Source organism: Bufo gargarizans, chromosome 5 (assembly GCF_014858855.1).
Source record: "Bufo gargarizans isolate SCDJY-AF-19 chromosome 5, ASM1485885v1, whole genome shotgun sequence".
In the NCBI taxonomy this organism is placed as follows: domain Eukaryota; kingdom Metazoa; phylum Chordata; class Amphibia; order Anura; family Bufonidae; genus Bufo; species Bufo gargarizans.
In genome coordinates this window covers 199463107-199484841 of record NC_058084.1, presented here as the reverse complement: position 1 = coordinate 199484841, position 21735 = coordinate 199463107, and the positions used below count along the sequence as shown (strand labels likewise).

The window sequence follows — 21735 nt, the reverse complement described above, 5'->3', positions numbered from 1 at the left end:
TTCAAAACAGGCAATAATTCAAGTTCCCTCCCATACTGATCAAGAAGACGGCGGATTTCGCCCAGTAATAAACTTACATCTATTGAACATTTTCATACAATACAGACACTTCAAAATGGAAGGAATTCACTTCGCAACCTTTTATTTAAAAATGATTGGTTGGTAAAGATAGACCTACCTGATAGTAGGGATGCCTACCTGACAGTACCAGTCCATCCTTCTCAGCCATTTCTCCAATTCATTTGGGAAGGTCAGAGATGGCAGTTTACCTGCCTCTCATTCGGCCTTTCTTCATCCCCTTGGTGCTTCACCAAGTTAATGAAACCGGTAGTAGCCTCCCTATGTTCCCGTGGTGTGATACTGATTCTAGTGGAAGCCATATCACTGGCACATCTTCACATGAATTGGACCTCATATCTTCTGACGGACCTTGGATTTCTCATCAATTACGAGAAAGCAGTATAAACTTCCTTTCAAGAGGTCGAATTTTGGGTTTTATGATCAATACCTAATCAGCCAGGTTGAGCCTCCCTTCCAAGAAGTTGAAGGTAATATAGAAAGATTTGTTCAATTCTCAAAACATAATTTCCCCTTCGGACCATTGCTCGTATAGTTGGCCTCCATAGAAGCCATATTTCCAGCCCCTTTACACTACAGGGTGCATCAGCGGCTGAAAATTCAGCCCTTTCGGAATGGTCTGGGTTATTCAGACGAGTTTCCCCTCTCGTCAGACGCCAGAGAACAACTTCTCTGGTAGCTTCAACACGTTCAAGGATGGAACGGGAAGACTATCTTCAACTCCGTTCCAGACCTTGTCAGAGTCAGGCGCCAGTCTTTCTGGCTGGGGCACCAGATGCGGATCCAATTCCGCAGGAGGCAATTGTTTTTTTTGTTTTGTTTTTAAACACACATGAACTGCTTAGAACTTCTATCCAGGTTATTTGCTTTCAAGAGCTTCACAGCCAACAGGTCTGATTGTTGTCCATCTGGAGGAGTATACAACATTTCTGCCATCCAATACATTAACCGCCTGGGCGGCGCGAGTTCTATTTAAAAAAATAAATAAAAAATTGTTCTCATTACCCCTTGGTGGCCGACCCAGTCCTGGTTTCCCCAAATATTGGGGAGGCTTATAGATTTCCCGAGAATCCTCCCTTATTCTCCAAATCTTCTGTTGAACCCTTTTGGCGAACACCACCTGCTAATAGTGTCCCACCAACTGCCTCTAGTAGCCTGGCTCATTTCTGGCCTTCCAAAAGTGTCCCAAACCTTTCCCAATCAACTAAAGATCTCCTTCCTGAAGCCTGGGCTCCGGCTACCAGAAAGGCTTACAGATCAGCCTGGAAAATTTGGGCTGGCTTGGATCCTGTACATGCCCACATCCTGTGCATGCCCACACATTTTCTTTCTGCCTCTTTTGAGGCCGGTAAAGTATACCACACCATAAACCTTTATCGCTCGGCTATATCTGCAACTCATGTTCCCATTCAATCCTTACCCATAGGGAAACACCCCTTATCTGTAGATTACTTAAGGGTATCCGTTTCAAACACCCCCCCCCTTGCCAAAATACCAATCATCTTGGGACGTTAACGTTGTCCTGGACCTTATATCATCTTGGGGAGAGAATGAGTTTGAGAGAACTTCTCTCACTGTCTTATTATGTCTTATATCCATTAAAAGTCTTGGATGTAAAAACCCTCGATATCTAACAGATCCTATTTTTTTTCTTCTTTTTTAACTTTTTATTTAATAACCAACTAACTATTAGCCTCCTTAAGGGCTAGAACCCTTGTCATATTCACCCTAATAGAGCTCTATTAGGGTGAATAGGACTTTACACTCTCCCTCCCGCCCTGTGCTTTGCGCACACAACAGCAGGGAGCTGACCATGGCAGCCAGCCTGTCATGTGCCCCCCAGCCACTCCCTCTTATCAGCCCCCTCTGGCAACTCAAACCCACCCCCACTCCCTCCCCAGTATTAATCATTGGTGGCAGTGGCCACAGGGTCCCCCTCCCCAATCATTGGTGGCAGTGGGCAGTTCCGATCGGAGTCCCCGCAGTGTAATGCTGAGGCTCAGATTGGCAGCCAGGACACTACTGAAGTCCTGGCTGCCATGGTATGTTAGTGAGCAGCATTATACTCGCGTGCGCCGTGGCCACCAGGCGCTCCTTCTCATAGGTCTGGGCGGTGCATTGCTAATGCTATAAGCATTAGCAATGCACCGCACAGACAGAAGGAGCGACCGGCGGCCACGGCGCACGCGAGTATAATGCTGCTCACTAACATACCATGGCAGCCAGGACTTCAGTAGTGTCCTGGCTGCCAATCGGAGCCTCAGCATTACACTGTGGGGACTCCGATCGGAACTGCCCACTGCCACCAATGCAGAGACTGAAGAAGAACATTCCCAGTACCCGACCTCTGATGGGACATCGTGATCCACGCGATTAACCCCCTCAACTGAGGGATGGATTGCAGCGTGCAGTCATAGGGGCCGGGATATGGCCGGCACATAAATGCTACGTTGGTATTCAGACATTCATTGGTGGCGCAGTGGCCACAGTCCCTCCCCTCCTCCTCTGTTCTTATTGGTGGCCAGCGGCAGCCACGCACAGTGGGGAGGGAGGGACTCCCTCCTTCTCCACTGTGCCGGCTCAGGACTGGAGAACATGGTGCTTGCCGAGAGCGCGATCATTCACTACCGCTCTGTGGTCATATCGCGGTCTGGCGATATGCACAAAATCCATATCGCGGCACAAATTTATATTGCATATCGCCCACCCCTACCAGTGTACATTTTACTATAACTAGACTTTCTTTAATTGACCCAGTCAATCTGCCAACATCTTGTATTGAAAAGCTCCAGCTCATAATGATGTCCTGAATATTCATGAGCTCCTGACTCTCCCCGCCTACCTGCTGCTGAATGACAGTTATTTTCCATATGAATCAGCAGCAGGTAGGCAGGGGAGTGGCTATAGCTCTGAAATAAACGCTAGACCCACTGACATCACGCTGGACTCAAATCAGCTCATTAGCATGCGGCATGTGGCATCTTTGTGTATATTATGAGGTAACCATCTGTCACACCAGTAAGTGAATACATCTAAGGTACTTTTTAGTAGTTAATGATTGTATATAATTAGTTAGATTATAATCAAATATCCACATGACAGGTTGCCTTTAAACTATTAATACTGCAGATTATTTTAAATTACTACTGCTCGCGATACCAAGCACAACCGCTATACAATGTACGGCGATATGTTTGGTAAGCTGTGAGAAGGCAGTAGCACACAAGGGAGCACCCATGCCTTCTCAAACAGCTAATCTGTGGTGGTCCCGGGTGTCGGACCCACCAGTCTGCAGATGACAATATGGTTTGGCCATTTTGCTTTGTTATGTGCCAAGGTTTGCGGAAAAGTCAAACAATGACTGTATCCCCTCCAAAAGGTGGTGCTAGTGAAGCAGTTATTTTTCTTTGGGAGATACCGCCTCTCATTTTCCCTTTGAGAAATTCCACCAAGTCTCCATACACAGCTGTTCTTCAAAGCAGAGCCAGCACATCCCCTAAACCACTAGTAGAGACGAATGCAAGAAGCTACACACGAGAGCTGGAACAACTGTTGTCTAGCTTCCAGAAAAAAAGAGGGTGCATATGTACATGGGCATATGGGACAGGAGTGCAAAAAGGTTCAGACAGGATACGTGAAGTCTGCTTTGCCTAACGAGAGGGAGGTGGGCTGGGATTCCGAATGGAAAACCACTTTAAAAACTTGAAACCGAACTCTGCTTTCATTGCATGGTACTAGTCAGAACCGAAGCAGAGTTCAGTTTAAATTCTTAAAGTGGTTTTCCACTTTAAAAGTTATTATTGAAGCTATTCAGTATTGCATCGCCGTACAGTATTATTCCGAAGTTTAGAACGAAGCAACTTCAGATGAAGAATTGTAAGCTCGCTTCGCTAAACACTAGTTCAGACTAAACCACCTTTTTCTGCTTCATGGCACAGTAAGAACATGCAATTCTTTCTAATTACAGTAAAACTCCAGCAATTAAAAAAAACATTTACTTGTTTTTGTTCAGTGCAGCAATCATGCCACACTTTGCCTACATGAGAACACAACCCCAATACTAGCATTTGCCCCCAAGTCTCACAACTGGTCCAAGACTATAGGGTAGCTCAGAGGGTTTAAACTTACCCCTTTAAACTTTGTGGTATGGGTATACCAAATATCACAAGGTGGCATTTTTAATTCTCTGACTGCAATATATTACTGTATTGGAAAAACCTCAAGTGAAGAGAAAAGAGGCTGGTACATAGTTGCCGACTCAACATGTAGAGATTTGGTTCAGGCCGGAATTACAAGAACAAGAGAATCCTATTACCAAAACATTTACCTTACCTGGTAGTAGGGATGTAGAAAAGCATCTGGACATCCAGATAAAGCCATCTGTTCATGAATATCAGTTTTAAAACCTTTGCAAACACCTGAAGAAAGAAAAAAAGCACTTTTTAAAAGGAGGATTTATTTTCTGGTGTTTAAAACTAACACTTTACACTAGAACATTTTCACAGTAGGCAAAAAAGGTAACTTCCAGTCAGGACCAGCCTTAGGGGTGTGCAGCTACACAGGGCGCACTACCTCTCGCTTCTGAAGGGAACATCCAAAGGTCACCTCCTGTCCTCTTCCTCTCAAATCACCTAAGGTCCAGGCACCCCTGTACATACAGAGATAATATTATTTTGTATCCACAGGATGGGCTGGTTCCCTGGCCCTCCATTGAATTCCCTGTTGTGCAGCAGGTAGCTGTAATGTAACCCAGAAGAGCACTGGACTGGATCACTGGAGGACATCATGGGACCAGGGAAAGACAAGTATTATAAAATTGCTTACATCACCTTTCTTTCCCATTCTGACATTCAGTTTGGAGTTCAGGAGATGGTCTTGACCAGGACCACAACCCTACTGGCCTTTTCCTTAGAACAAATGCAATTTGAAGCTAAAGGCAGGTGTACACCACGCAATGTTCTACCAAATTGTTGGGAAGGAAGCGTTCCTTCCCGGTCAGCTGTTCCTTCATTGAAGGAGACCACTACATTTACATGGTTATCTCCTTCACAGTATGAAGATGAGAAATCCTGTACAGATGCATTGTTTCTGGTCAGCTAATCACCGTTTAGACAACATGGTTATAAGGGAAAATAGCATTAATGCCGAATGCATAGTACAATAGGGCTGGAGGGGTTAAATTTTTATTTATTTACTTAACTCTCCTTAATCCACTTATACACGCATGTTCCCACAACGCACCCACATCTTTTTCCGCAACGCCCGTGTGAAACCAGCCTTAGACTCCTGCAAATAGTGCTAATGGGCTCTTAGGGTGAACAACGTCAGGACCACCCTCTAAATTTCAGTCCACATTTGCTGGGCTTTGATAAGGCACCTAGATTTATCTACATCAATTCTGATTATTAGATCCCCACAGCAGTTTCAACACCCAGAACGGAATTAACCTTGCCCGCCCAACATAAATTAGTGGGCTAATCGTACGGTCCCCATTTGATGTTCTGAAGCAAGTACCATGAAGCAGAACACACACTCGGCAACTGTAATTTTGACAGTTAGGGTCCATTCACACATCCGCAAATGGGCCCACATCCGTTCCGCAATATTGGGAATGGGTCCGACCCATTCATTCTCTATAGGGCCGGAAGAGATCCGGAGAGCACACTATGTGCTCTCCGCATTTCCGGAACGCAGCCCCCGAACTCCTGGGCCGCGGCTCAGCAAAAAATAAAATAAAAACAGAACATGTCTTGTCCAGAATTGCAGACAAGAATAGGCAGTTTTATGGGGAGTGCCAGTCGGGTGTATTGCGGCTCTGCAATACACTACGGACGTGTGAATGGACCCCAACTCTGTATTGTGACATCAAAGTAGAAAACAAGCAGTTGCTCATCTAAATCTAGAACAAGGGTGATATTGTAGCACTACATTGGAGCCATACATTAGATGATGTATACATATTTGCCATTATGGCCAAGAGGAGAATTACTGGAAGTATATTTAGGGTAATGATTTAACCAACTACCTTCAACAGAAAAATAAAAAATAAATAAAAAAGTGAACATTTTATTTTATTTCTGCTCTGCAAGATTATGTTCAGCCTAGCAGCTCACAGGTGTGTGGTAGAGGATATTTGAACCAAATCACGTTAAACAGCTATTTCCCGGCTGCAGAGAATCTGTATAGTGGTGTAGAACACTGTGCCTTGCAGTAACACGCATAGGGAGTCTGCTGTGGTAGTTAAACAATACTGTGAGTCAGTATGGCATGCAGATGACAGGCATCGCTCTTAGAATCACTGCACACTTCACTTATTTGGGCAGTTAGGGGGCCGAAAATGGGCAAATAACTCAAGTAGGAATTCACACTTATAGGTCAATGTTGGCTCCAGGTATAAAGAATCATGCAGAGGACCAAGATCCTACTGTAGCATGAGAGAGTGCACTCCTTTCACACCGTCAGCTGATTCCACATAGATGTGATACAGAACCTGTTCTATTAAATGCTTATACAAATAGATCCACCGACAGAATGGAGAGGGTGGCAGCACTAAGTTTGTGTTGTTACTGATTATTTTGCCCTACCTTTGATCAGTCAGAATAACCCACCCAAAAAACGGATCCTTTCTGTTGAGCATCTGCCTTCACTCGGCCAGCATTTGGTCAGTAATCCATCAGTATTGCTAAAGCAAAAAACAAAACAAAAAACAGGAGTGGATCCAAAACAGATGACATGTGAATGGAATATTTGAATATCTTATGTGTATTGTACCCACTCCAGCTTTTGGCTACCGAATTATAAGCCAGTTCTGATGGAACCATACAGCTGCTACACAGACAGGATCCATTGCGAGTCTAATTTTTCCTTCCTTTGGGCAGATCAGAAGAGGGGTCAAATGAATGATGTTAGCTAGGCCAAAAAGGCAAAATAGTGGCCCAGCCATGGAGTGGGGAAGGTGGGAGAATGGCTCAGTGTTGAGTTAGCAGCAGCATGAGGAGGCCACAGAGAAGGTGACAGATTGCAGAGGTGTATGGCAATAACCGTATCCGCTGAAGATAGTGGGTGTAAGAAGTAGCACTTGGCATCAGATGTGTGGCATAAGGCGGGTGGCAGCATCAGAATAGTAGCAGAGGCAGGTAGCCAGAAGAAACCAGTCTCTTGTCAAGGTTTGGGTGAGGCAGCATGGATGATCTAATCTGATGCGTCAGGCATTGGTGGGTGGAAATCCTGGCTGATCCACGCCCGATTCATCTCGACAAAAAAGGTCAGTCTCTCCACATTTTGGTTGGACAGGAGAGTTCTCCTTGGGGTAACTATGGCCCCCACCGCACTAAACACTCGCTCTGATGCCACACTCCTGGCCGGGCAGGACAGCTTTTCCAGGGCAAACTGCCAGTTGCTACCACAAATACAGTTTGGTTGCCCAGCGGATCTTCAATGTGGGATGGCAGATTGCTGTCCAAGTATACCACCACCTTCTAGTTCAGGTTCTGCTCCATATCTAGTTGCTGCTGGTGAGTAGTTTATTCACTAGGCGGGTGAAGAAAGATGCTTTACAGCGACTCTAGATTCAGTTGCTGCTGATGGATGTTTGTCCTCCCTCAGCAGGTGTGGGAGAGAAAAAAAAATAATAATAATTTGGGACTGGTAGCGAGGGTCTAACATTGAAAGCCAGTAGTCATCCCTCTGCCGAATGTTGGCAATTTGGCTGTCACTACGCAAGCAAGTGAGCGTGCATCGGCCCATTGGTGCAAGTGACTTGGACAAACTGCTTCCATCTCCACTGCATACTGCACGGGGTGTCTGGGTCATCCATCTCGTCTTACTCATCACCCTGTAGCTCCTCTGGCTGCTCCTGCTCCTCCTGTCACCGTGTAGAAAAGCCAGCCATTTCTCCATGCATTGCTCGAATATCGTCCTCCTCCTCCAGTTCAGCCCCCAAATGGCTCATGTGGCCGTGAGATGTTAGCAACACGTCTCCAGTCCCCTGTACAGCCAGATTTACCAGCATCTTTTCCAGGATATGAATCAGTGGAATTACATTGTTCATCCCGTCGTCCTGGCGACTGACAAATAAAGTGGCCTCCTCAAAGGGCCTGAGCAAAAGGCAGGTGTCACATGAGCTGCCACTGGCTAAACATCGAAGTTACACAGGGGAGTACCTCTGTCCACCTGTATTCATCAAGAAATAGTTTATGGCCTCTGTTCGCATAGACAGTCTAACATATGGAGGGAGGAATTCCAACGGGTGGAAACGTCACATATCAGCCTATGTTGGGGGATGCAGTTCTGCCGCTGCAGCTCAAGGCAAGTATGCTTTGCAGTGTATAAGTGGCTGAAGGGCATGCAAAAGTTTCCTGGCCGATTTTAGGATGTCTTGCAGATGGGTGGAAGACTTCAGGAAACTTGACAAAGATTGAACAGGTGCACCATGCAGGGCGCATGGCTCATCCCTCCTTGACGCAGTGCCAACACCATATTTTTCCCATTGTCGTCACCATGGTTTCCGATTTTGAGTGGTCAAGGAGAAAGCCAGGATTTGACTTCTTGATTAAGGACGCGGAGCAGTTCCTCCCCTGGGCGAACGGAGTGCAGAACAGCATGACAACGCTGTGCCCTGCACATGTGGTTTGCTGGTGGGGCACTGAATTGTCCCTGCAGTGGAGGCTGAGGACACGGTGGAGGATGAGGATGAGGAGAAAGGTAAACATTGTCGCAGGACCAACGGCATGAGAACGTGGAGGAGGAAGCAGCATCACCTGGCCAAGTTCCTGGTTTGGCTGGACAGAAACCACATTTATCCAGTGGGCCATAAAGGAAATATATTGTCCTTGACCGCAGTTACAGCTCCACACATCAGCGCTTTGAGCCTGTCAGTGTCTGCCAAGGACTGGCCCACCTTCTGTTCTACATATTTGTGCAGGGCTGGTACTGCCTTTTTGGCAAATAAATGGCTTGGGACTCTCCACCTCAGCTCAAGCCATCAATTCTCTGAAAGGTGCAGAGTCCACCACTTGGAAAGGAAGGGACTGCAGCACCAGTAACTTGGTCAGGAGCATGTTCAGCTTCTGCACTGTTTGGGGCGTGTACGCATAATGTTGTCTTTTGACAATCGCTTTGGTGATCGATTGCTGACAGAATGAATGACTGACTAGGAGTAGGAGGGCAAGGAGCATCAGGACCAGCAGATGATGGGAAGGACAGACCGCTCCTTCGGCTGAGATGGTGGAGCCTTGACTGGCTGAAATCTGGTGTGCCACTGGGTGATGCAGTGGTTGCTACGGCAGGATGGACCACCACATTGGGAGCCAAGGTTCTCCCAGGCCACTTTATGGTGATGCTGCATATGTTTTATGCAGGGCAGTGGTGCCAACATTGGCACCCTTGCAACGCTTCACCTTCTGCCCACAGATTCGGCAAATGGCCATGTTTACCTCCTTCGGCGGCTTAGCAAAAAACTGGCACACCGCCGAGTAGATGATTTTACCCCCAACACTACATACGGACTGACTGCTGCTGCCTCCATGAACCCCCCTGCAACAAAACTTTTAGGGGAGGTAGGCTCCTGCAAAACAGGTGGTCTACCCTGGGCACGTTTGGCTCCCCACTTCCCACCGTGCTGACTCCTGGCCACACTACTGACTTGCAGGCTCTGCCGCTGCCTCACATGCAAGCTGCCACCCTCTTCTCCCGATGATTAAGTCCCTCTGTCACCCAGCTCCCAATTGCCATCGGCTACATAATCATGGAGTACTGTCTGCACATCACAGATATCCTCCTTAACGGTCTGAGCCAGGAGCCTGACCACTAACATCAGCTCCCACACCACTCTCCTCATCACCACTTGCCTGCCTACCGGAGGAAGCGGTGGATATCTCCTCAAGATCTTGGCTGGGCAGTAGCTGCTGACTGTCCTCTAGTAGCTTGTCCTCACAGTAGTGAAGCTGAGACCACAACATATAATACTTCTGTGGCTGAGGGAACAGAAAAGGACAGAGGCAGGTTGAGGACAGGTGAGGGCACAGGGCCTGCTCCCAGGCCATGCCAACTAAGGGTTGTGTCTGACAAAAACCACCTACTCTTGGAAGGGGTGTTTGATGTCACTTGGGACGAAGTGGATGACAGAGTCAACTATTCAAAAACTGCTGGGTTGCTGGTCAAGACACGAACGCCAAATGACACCGGGAGCTCAGGCCTCTCAAAGTAACCCCTACTGCCACTGCCAAAATTTTGATTCAATTTCATAAAAAAAGTATTGCAATACTCTATACCAAGCATCCTCAAACTGCGGCCCTCCATCTGTTGCAGAACTACAACTCCCAGCATGCCCGAACAGCCTACAGGTATCAGCTTACAGCAGGGCATTGTGGGAGCTGCAGTTTGAGGATGCCTGCTCTATACCATTCAGCAACAGAGGGGTTAATTGCCAGGGATGGCAGTGCCCTGTCAGAAGTTGGGTGCCGGGTATGTGATACCTCTGACTGTACCCACTGCCTACACTTAAATTAAATTAATGTGTTAATTATATTCTTTGGTGGCGCAGTAGCCACAGCCACTCCACGCTGCTATCAGTCCATTGGGGGCAGAAACGCACGGGGGGAGGGACTGCCTCCTTCTCCCCTGTGCTGCTGAGGAAAACATGGCACGCACTGAGAGCAGCACATGCCATGTTCTCTAACAGATACTATACTGCGCAGCAGCACAGCCTAGTTTTGTTAAATAGTAAGACCCAGTATTATATTGATTCCGGTCTAAAAGTATTGATTGGGTATACCTGGTGCAACTCGCTCCCTTACTCTGCTGCGACATGTGCCTGCGCCAGAAACATTTAGGCCTCTGCCCCTCCCCTGTGCAGGGCCGTCATTTCTCTGGCATACTTTTAGATCAAATAAATAGATAAAAAAAGTAAATACACCCCAAAAACTGCTGTAATTTTCTCACTTCACCACACAAAGGCTAATAAGCCTTTTTTCCCACTAATACACCAAAGAAAAAAAAAAAAAAAAACAACACATAACTGCACCTCACAAGGGCTAAAAAGATGTAGAAATATTTTGTAGTAAAAACACCCTGTTAATGGCTGTATCACACAGCACTCGCACCCCAATAAAGAGAAAGGTTTGCTGGAATTACAGAGGTATCATCTATTGCAAACCTGAAATCAGCAGTATAATGGCAATTTGGATCCCCAGTCAGTGCAGCAAGGTGCAATAGGATTGTTCCTATTACCCAGGCTGTAAAGTCCCCTACAGAACCATTTTCCGCTTCAATACTGTGGAATAATTCCTCCCTATACTTTCCCTACACTGCTAATGCTCTTTCCCTGAACTTCTATTCAGCAAAATAAAAGTGCTCTTTCCTAGCACTTTCCCTAGCGCCTGCTGACGTCTCTCCCTCCACTGGAAAATGTCTAAAGCCAAGATGGCTGAGGCTATTTATAAGGCTGTGACATTGCAGGGCTGGCTGACTGCCGAGTGGCTGCATTCATGGCACTGTGGGTGATCTCCTGTACCCAGAGTTCTTTGCCCCATGTCCCAACATGTGCAGCAGCCATTTTAGGAAAAAATATGATTCGTTACCACAAAGCGTGAAGAAATTCCTCTTCAACTTCGATTCGCTCATCTCTAGTGTGTGGCCTTTCTGCTGAAACTTCAACCAGCTGAGCGAGACAAAAATGAAAAACAAACAGCAGATGGCGCTACACAGACAAACGTTTTATTAAATAATTCACTGTGCTGGCTATACTAATTTTTTTAATTCTTTGCAATGACAAAAGTATTCAGATCCAGGTGCTGCTTCAAAAAAGGGGTTAAAGCTCCCTCTGGTAACAAGTCTTCATTACACTCTGCTGGAAGAACAGTAGCTAAATAAAAAAATAAAATTCTAGTTTACTTGGATGTTTGGCATAAAGTTTATACTAGAAAAAAAAAAAAAAAAAAAAAAAAAAAAAACACACACACAACACAACACATACAATACAGTACTAACAATAGCATTTTTTTTTTCAGACTAATATATAGAGTAGGGACAGGGATATTAAAGATTTTTGAAAACTTGACTAGGGAAATCTTTTTGTACTAGAAAACAGGGTGCAAATCTGAGTTCTTAAAGAGGACCTTTCATCTGTTTAGCCCTAGTCTAATTAGGGCCTTACCTTATAGGGTGGCCTCCACTGATGTCATCGCCCTTTTTTTTTTTTTTTTTTTTAAAGACCACACTCAGAGTGCAATCCGAGTGCACCGCACCATAGCCAGAGAGGAGCCCATTGTCCTTGCTATGAGCGGTGCGCTCTGATTGGATGTATTCACAGGCAGGGAGAAGAGACACTCCAGTCGTGTGCCCATACAGCAGTTTACGACCACATATGGGGTGTTTCTGTAAACTAGAGAATCAGGGCCATAAATAATGTTTTGTTTGGCTGTTAACCCTTGCTTTGTAACTGTAAAATGGAAAATCTTCCCAAAAAGTGAAATTTTGAAGTTGTATCTCTATTTTCCATTAATTCTTGTGGAACACCTAAAGGGTTAACAACGTTTGTAAAAATTAGTTTTGAATACCTTGAGGGGTGTAGTTTCTAGAATGGGGTCATTTTTGGGTAGTTTCTATTATGTAAGCTTCACAAATTGACTTCAGACCTGAACTGGTCCTTAAAAAGTGGGTTTTGGAAATTTTCCAAAAAACTTCAAGATTTGCTCACAAACGTCTAAGCCTTCTAACATCACCCCCCCCCCCCCCCCCCCCCCAAAAAAAAGTAATTTGCAAAATGATCCAAACATGAAGTAGACATAATGGAAATGTAAAGTAATAACTAGTATATAAAAGGTATCACTATCCCTTATAAAAAGTTGAGAAATTGAAATTAGAAAATTTGGTAAATTTTTCAAAATTTTTGGGAAAAAATAAATAAAAATCAAGATTTTTTTTCACAAATAAAGGTGAAATATATTGACTCAAGTTTATGACTCATGAATTACAATGTGTCACAAGAAAACAATCTCAGAATGGCTTGGATAAGTAAGTGTTCCAAAGCCATTACCACATACAGTAGTGTTGTGCCTAGCTCTTGTCACTACTCCAATCCCATCTCCCTGCCTATTCGACTTGTCACATATAAGTGTCTTCAGCGCTCAGTAGAACGCTGAAGACTAACGCGCCTTGGCAAAACTAACTGAAATAGGATGACTTTTTACACCGTTTTCTAAAACAACCAACATCTTTCACTAATCTATTACAAAATGTGCATTCCTGTTCCTACAAAATATAAAAAACTGAAAAAACAGTTACACCTTAGATTAAGGCCTAATGCACACAACCGTTTTTCGGGTCTGCATTCGAGCTGCAGTTTTTCACTTCAATGGGGCCACAAAAGATGCGGATAGCACTCAGTGTGCTGTCTGCGTCCTTTGCTCCGTTCCGTGGCCCCGCGAAAAAAATATAGCATGTCCTATTCTTGTCAGTTTTGCTGGCTAGGTCAGATGCTGGCTATGTGATTCTGCCGCCATCACCCACCTCCTGTATTTGTATCAAAAGGTTACTCATCTTCATTGGCGGCGCAGTGCACCCCCCCAACCACCCCAGTATTATAATCATTGGTGGCAGTGGCCACAGGGTCCCCTCCCCTCCATTAATTGGTGGTGCAGTAGCAGCTTCTGATCAGAGCCCCAGCAATGTAATCTTGGGGCTCTGATCAGTTACCATGGCAGCCAGGATCTCTATTAGGGTAAATAGGATAAGGGATGAAAAGATCCCAGGTTCTAGGTTACACATTGCCACGCCCAAAAAATGCAAACTATAAAAATATAAAAATAAAAAAAAGAATCCTATGTGGTTAACACCGTAACAGAAAAAAAATTTGAACCGCGGGATTTGCCAACTCTGGTTCAGTTCTAAGTAGGGTTGCTGCGATACCAAAATTTTGATTCGGTTTCGATACCATAAAAAAAGTATTGCAGAACTCCATACCATGCGAAAAAATAAAAATAAGATTTTACGCATTTTATGGAATGTCAGGACCCTAATTAAACAGTCCCATCCTATTTTTTTTGGGGGGGGGGGGACAAGGTGACTAAAATAAATAAATGGGGAATCACGCAGTTTATTTTTTTCTGTTACAGCGTTCACCAGATATTTTTGTAGTTTGGACTTTTCGGACGTGGCGATATGTATTTATTTATTGTTTATATATTTATATGCAAAATTGATTTATACTTAATATTTTGGCGTTTTTTTTTTACTTTTCATTTAATAACTATTTTACCCCTTAGGGCCTAGAACCTGGGATCTTTAAGGCTATGTCTACACGACAACATTTTTTCGCACGACAGTATGTCGTATATTGCATAGCGACACCATAGACTGCCATTATAAAAATGGTCGAGCGATATTAGTGCAACAAAATGTTGCGCGACAAATGTCGCTGTGTAGCCCTAGCCTTAATCCCTTGTCCTATTCACCCCGAGATATATATATTAGGGAGAATAGAACTTCACTTTCTCCCCGCTGCCCTGGGCTTTGTGCACACAGCAGCAGAGAGCTTACCATGGCAGCCATGGATGGCTTCAGTAGCATCCTGGCTGCCATAATAACAGATCGGAGCCCCAGGATTACACTACTGGGGCTCCGATCACAACTGCCACTGTACCACCAATGAGGAGGGGGATGAGACCCTGTGGCCACTGCCACCAATGATTTTAATACGTTAATGATAATTACAGTCTAGTACAGATACAGGAGGTGGGTGCAGCGGTAGAATCACATAGCCCTTGTGCTGCAGCCTAGTATCGATAAAGGGTAAATCCCGGTACCGAACTGATACCGGGACAAAAGTATTAATTGGGTATCGATATTTCGATACATGCAACAACCCTAGTTCCAAGTGGTACTTTGGAAACGAACCAGAGTTCAGGAAATGGTTTTTACAGTACAAATTTATGAAGCTATTGACCGAAGTCTCACGAGACTTTGCAAATTAATAACTTCGGCTCATTGGAGCCAATACATTCTAATATTGTACAGAACAGAAGCATCGTACAGTATTAGAATAACGTTTTATGCAAATAGACTTCGGATGTTTAATCCGAAGTAGATTCGCTAATCCCTACTCCTGATACTCCAGCTTCTCTACAGTCAAAAAAAATTATAATTGTGCTGGAGCCCAATGGGAACAAGGAATGATACGAGTTCGAAATCTCTGTATAGATCTGCAGAACATAAGAGCTATATAAATTAAGAAAATACAAAAAATTTGTGATCAATGGGGGTTCAGCCTTTGGTACCCTACAAATGAGAGCACACCATCTTACAGTGCAAGACACTAACAGTTCAATACAGATGTATCGTGCTGCATTGAAACAGGGATCAGACCCTGTAATGTTGAAGTCCCAGAGAGGGACAAATAAAAAAAAAAAAAAAAAAAGTGCTAAATAAACCATTTTGTCACCTTACATCACAAAAAGTGTAATAGCAAGCGATCAAAAAGTCATATGCACCCCAAAATAGTGCCAAACAGTCATCTCATCCCGCAAAAAAAATAATACCCTACCTAAGACAATCGCCCCAAAAACTGAAAAAACTACGGCTCTCAGACTATGGAGACACTAAAACATGATTTTTGTGTCAAAAATGAAATCATTGTGCAAAACTTACATAAATAAAAAATACAATAAAAATTAAGTATACATATTAGGTAATCGCCGCGTCCGTGACAACCTGCTCTATTAAAATACCACATGATCTAACCTGTCAGATGAATGTTGTAAATAAAAAATAAATAAAAATGTGCCAAAACAGCTATTTCCTGTCACCTTGCCTCACAAAAAGTGTAATATAGAGCATACAAAAATCATATGTACCCTAAAGTAGTACCAACAAAACTTCCACCCTATCCTGTAGTTTCAAAAATGGGGTACATTTTTGGGAGTTTCTACTATATGGGTGCATCAGGGGGGCTTCAAATGGGACATGGTGTCAAAAAAAAACAGTCCAGCAAAATCTGCCTTCCAAAAACCATATGGAATTCCTTTCCTTCTGCGCCCTGCTGTGTGCCCGTACAGCAGTTTACGACCACATATGGGGTGTTTCTGTAAACTACAGAATCAGGGTCATAAATATTGAGTTTTGTTTGGCTGTTAACCCTTGCTTTGTAACTGGAAAAAATATATTAAAATGGAAAATCTGCCCAAAAAGTTAAACTTTTAAATTATATCTCTATTTTCCATTAATTCTTGTGGAACACCTAAAGGGTTAACAACGTTTGTAAAAATCAGTTTTGAATAACCTGAGGGGTGTAGTTTCTAGAATGGGGTCATTTTTGGGTGGTTTCTATTATGTAAGCTTCACAAAGTGACTTCAGACCTGAATTGGTCCTTAGGCTACTTTCACACTAGCGTTCGATCGGATCCGTTCTGAACGGATCTGCTCATATTAATGCAGACGGTGGCTCCGTTCAGAACGGATCCGTCTGCATTATAACTTAGAAAAATTTTCTAAGTGTGAAAGTAGCCTGAGCGGATCCGTTCAGACTTTACATTGAAAGTCAATGGGGGACGGATCCGCTTGAAGATTGAGCCATATGGTGTCATCTTCAAGCGGATCCGTCCCCATTGACTTCCATTATAAGTCGGAACGGATCCGCTCGCCTCCGCACGGCCAGGCGGACACCCAAACGCTGCATTAGGAGTTTCTGCTATTCTCCTTATATTGAGCATACGGGTAATGAGATTTATTTTTTTCCGTTCAGCCTCTGGGCTGAAAGAAAAAATGAACGGCACAGATTTCTTCATTCGCATCAATGTGGATGAAAAAAATTCTCGGGTAAAAAAAAAATAAAAAAAAATAAAAAAAAAAGGGGGGGGGGGGGGATGAAGGCGCCTGCCAGGACATAGGAGCTGCGCCCAACGTCCATACCCACTTAGCTGGTATGCCCTGGCAAACCCGATTTCTCCATTCACATCAATCGATGTGGATGAATAAATGATTGCCAGGATTTTATTTTTTTATATACAAAGTGTTTGCCAAAGCATATGAACACCGCCACCTCCTCAGCTCATATGCCTCGGGAAACGTATCTTTTACTGCAGAGGAGAAATCTCGTCTTGCAGCGCCGCATACACCGATTTTTGTGTAATCTGACAGCAGCACAATGCTTCTGTCAGAACGCACATCAGTGCTGCAGCTAGTCGATCAGTTGGTCCACCTGGAAGGTAAAAAAAAAAAACAAAAAAAAAAAAACACACACGAGAAAAAAAACCAGGCCGCAACGCAATAAATTTATTAACTTTATAACATTTGAACGGAACATATAAACTGTATTAAACTTTTTGAACAGAATGGAAACTTTTTTGCTTACTGGTGATTTTTTTTAACCTTTACAGGACAAACCCCTCTTTCCCCATGGGACAATGTGCAAAGCACCCAAAGATGTGGCGAACTACATTATGCACTCTGTCCTAGGTGTAAGGAGCGGTTTGCAGCAGCTGTGAGTGAAAGGGTCCTAATAGCCCTGTGTGCCTGTCCTGTGAGATGTGATCCCTATGCTAAGTGTAGACTGCTCCCTATGGATGGGGCTCACTACACTGGTGGATGGGGCCACGGAACCTCCTGGATACAGGAGGTTCTCGATCTCTTCCTGAAATTTGAGGAAGGATCCTGTTCTCCCAGCCTTACTGTAGAGAACAAAACTATTATATGCAGCCAATTGAATCAAATATACAGACACCTTATACCAGCGTCTGGTGCGTTGGGAAACTAAATAAGGAGCCAACATCTGGTCATTGAAGTCCACCCCTCCCATGTGAAGGTTATAGTCGTGGACTGAGAGGGGCTTTTCAATGACACTGGTTGCCCATTCTATTTGTATTGTCGTGTCTGTGTGAATGGAGGAGAGCATGTAAACGTCACGCTCGTCTCTCAATTTCACCGCGAGCAGTTCTTCGTTACACAAGGCAGCCCTCTCCCCCCCCCTTGCAAGACGGCTAGTAACGAGCCGTTGGGGGAAGCCCCGGGGACTAGGTCGCACGGTGCCACAGCAGCCAATCTGTTCTAGGAACAAATGCCTGAAGAGGGGGCCACACTTGTGTAAAAATTGTCCACATAAAGATGGTACCCCTTGCCAAATAAGGGTGACACCAAGTCCCAGACTGTCTTCCCACTGCTCCCCAGGTAGTGAGGGCAACGAATCGGCTCCAGGGTCTGATCTTTACCCTCATAGATCCGAAATTTGTGGGTATAGCCTGTTGCCCTTTCACGGAGCTTATACAATTTGACCCCATACCGGGCGTGCTTGCTTGGGATGTATTGTTTGAAGCCAAGGCGCCTGGTAAAATGTATAAGGGACTCATCTACGCAGAGGTTTTGCTTAGGGGTATACAAATCTGCAAATTTGGTGTTGAAGTGGTCTATGAGGGGCCGAATTTTGTGGAGCCGGTCAAAAGCTGGGTGGCCTCTGGGACGGGAGGTGCTGTTATCACTAAAGTGCAGAAAACGCAGGATGGTCTCAAATCGTGTCCTGGACATGGCAGCAGAGAACATGGGTATGTGATGAATTGGGTTTGTGGACCAATATGACCGCAATTCATGCTTTTTGGTTAGACCCATGTTGAGGAGAAGGCCCAGAAAAATTTTAAATTTCGGGAACTTGGACAGGTTTCCACCGGAAAGACTCGGAATAAAAGCTTCCCGGGTTGGTGGCTATAAATTGTGTGGCATACCGATTTGTTTCTGCCACGACCAAGTCCAAGAGCTTCGCAGTCAAGAACAGCTCAAAAAAAATCCCAGGGCCGAACCGATCTGAGCTGTCTCAACACGAACTCCAGACTGGGCGGTGAAAGGGGGAACTAATGGTCTGGCTGAAGTTGGGGACTGCCAATTCAGGGTTTGCCAGCACCTCAGGGACTCTAGGGGGTCTACAGGCCTGTCTGTGCGGTGGCTGCGACAGGGTAACTATTGCACGTGCCACCGTACCAGCTTCAACTGCCCTTCTGGTGCTCGCCACTTCACCATGTTGTACGGCAGTGCTGGTACTAGGTCCAGGATGGGTTGTGCTGCTGGTGTATGCCTCACCATGTAATCCGACAGCGCCAGCCCCACTATGCTGCCCTTGAAGCGGATCCTGCGCAACCTGTGGTCTAGTAACACAGGGCCGGGTACGCCTGGTGCCATCAGGGACCTCAACCTCCTCGTCTGAACATTGGGTCAAACTGCCACTGCTTTCTACAGGTTCATATTCTGACCAGCTAGATTCGTCAGATGAGGGTTCCTATTCCTCATCCGACTGGGTCAGAAGCCTGTAGGCCTCTTCAGCAGAATACCCCTTGTTTGCCATTTGGTCAACTAAATTTAGGGGGTATTCCCTGAGATTACCCAAGACGCAAGCCCGTCTTACAAATGGGAGGCTAGCGAAGTACCGGAGGCCGCTGCGATTGTTTTTTTTATCGCCGCAGTGCTTGTAAAGTGATTGTGCAGTGATCAAAAAAAACTAAACTTTTTTTTTGTCACTGCGGCAGGGCGGGCGTGGGTGAACGCACATGTAGGCAACCGATCAGGCCTGATTGGGCAAACACTGCATTTTGGGTGGAGGGCGAGCTAAGGTGACACTAATACTATTATAGATCTGACTGATCAGTTTTGATCACTTACAGATACTATAAAAGTACAAATGCTGATTAGCGATACGCTAATCAGCGAATCAGTGACTGCGGTGCGGTGGGCGCTAAACGATCACTAACTACCTAACCAAGGGGCCTAAACTATCCTCTAAAACCTAACAGTCAATACCAGTCAAAAAAAAAAAAAAAAAGTGACAGTTTACACTGATCACTTTTTCCCTTTCACTAGGTGATTGACAGGGGCGATCAAGGGGTTAATTGGGGTGCAGGGGGTGATCTGGGGCTAAGTGAAGTGTTTGGTGGCTACTCACTGTGATGCCTGCTCCTCCGCTGAGACCAACCGACAAAAAGGACCAGCAGAGGAACAGTGAAGCCATTTAACACCTTATATTTATAAATATAAAGTGTTAACTGGCTTCTGATTAGTTTTCTTAAAAATAATCAGCCTGCCAGGCTTATGATTTAACCCCCCCCCCCCCCCTCGAACTTTTGCCAGGCCGCGATGCGCATGCGCGGGCCGGCTGTGAGCGTAATCTCGAGTCTCGCGAGATGGCGCACCAGCGCATCAAGGAGGAATGAATCGACCGCCGCCAGGACGCATCCCTGCGTTAGGCGGTCGGGAAGCAGTTAAGTCAGTAAAAAGGCGTATTAGTGGTCCCTAAGGGGTTAAATTTATGCATGGAAGACAGATTGAGTATACTAGTTGGTTTCCCTGCATAAATAGCAATTTTAACGTTATGTAGGACTACATATTATGCCAAGTGCTGAGGTTCATACTGCATAGAAGTCATCTATGCTCAGCTGACTCAATGTCTGAGGCCTCTTTCACACGAGCATGACGGATTAGGTCTGGGTGCGTTCAGTGAAACGCGCACCATTTAGCAAACACGTTCAGTGAAATCAGTGGGATAACATTCAATTTGGTATAATCTTTTCACCAAGGGACTAATCCGAACCCCCAGATATTCCAGTTTTTTTTTTTTTTTTGACCCATGATTTTTATAGAATTGTTCATTTCTTATGTTGCCCTGCCACTTGCTGGCCAAAATCTGAATTGCAGCTTCAATAACCTGGGTCTCTTCAGAGAGCCACGTATTGAATTCAATTACCGGCATCCTCATTGGCAGCAGAGGATGCCGGTAAGAAGTCTGGCATCTAAAAGGCTTTAATGACTGCAATAGTCATTGCTGGTTGTGGTCATTAGCCACAGGTCTCTGCTGAAGACCCGCTGGCCACCATGCCTGCTGCATCATTGAGCCGGCTCCATATCTGCACTTCGCTCCAGCGCCGTACATGTATGGTGCTGGCAGCGAATGGGTTAAATTAGACATTGGTCACACGATTATGTGGTTCCATATTCTTGACCCCGTCCCTTCCTGTGCTTGCATCACAGGTGTAATAAATTTGGGGTAGGCAGGTGTTAATATAGTAGCAATACACCTAGCCACTGGCACATTCCTCGCCCAGACCAGCTTCCTGTGAAGTCTTAGCCTTAGAATGTAAGGTGCTCTCACTTCTTCCATCTAAGCATCTGTTGTCTATATTGTTAGACTATACGTTAAGTCTGTTACATGGTGTATGTATACTGATATGACCATGATATTGAAAGGATTTGTATATGTTGTAGTACATTGTAGTTGAGTAAAGGTGCCGTATGCTATATCTGAAAGAGTTGTGTGTTATTCCTGGTGATACCAAGGCAACATACTGTAGCTGTGGTATAAACTGAGAACAATCCCATGAGCTAGGGGGAAAAGGGGAATATTGACTATTTTCCTCTGATAATTAGTAAGATTTCACCCTTTTATACCAGTAACTTCAGATATAGCTATTGATAATAAAACAAGCAACATCTAGATTTGCCATTTTAGTGCTCAATGTTGTGCCAGTGTGAATAGCAAGTCCTGTTCTTATGGTGCGTTTCCTGGTTTTAGAAACACCTACATGTGGTTCTATTAATGTGGTTCTATCTAGTTTGTTAGACAAGGAGTACTGGGTACAGAAATCCCATAAATGTGGGCAGAAGCTGTTGTATGGGCACAAGGCAGGGCTC

At 44.9% G+C, this 21735-nt stretch overlaps 1 protein-coding gene across 6 annotated transcripts in view; it reads right to left on the bottom strand.

Moving 5' to 3' along the window:
- LOC122937794 (growth factor receptor-bound protein 10-like) overlaps nt 1-21735 on the bottom strand; it is a 341748-nt gene that overhangs the window by 242520 nt on the left and 77493 nt on the right. For 4 of the 6 annotated variants that reach the window (XM_044292839.1, XM_044292838.1, XM_044292837.1 and 1 more), the window contains one exon: nt 4411-4496. In XM_044292839.1, coding sequence (XP_044148774.1) covers nt 4411-4458 — 48 coding nt within the window. In that variant the 5' untranslated portion in view covers nt 4459-4496. Of the gene's footprint in view, nt 1-4410; nt 4497-11657; nt 11679-21735 lie in introns of those variants that run through there. The other 2 variants (XM_044292836.1, XM_044292835.1) reach the window with 2 other exon arrangements.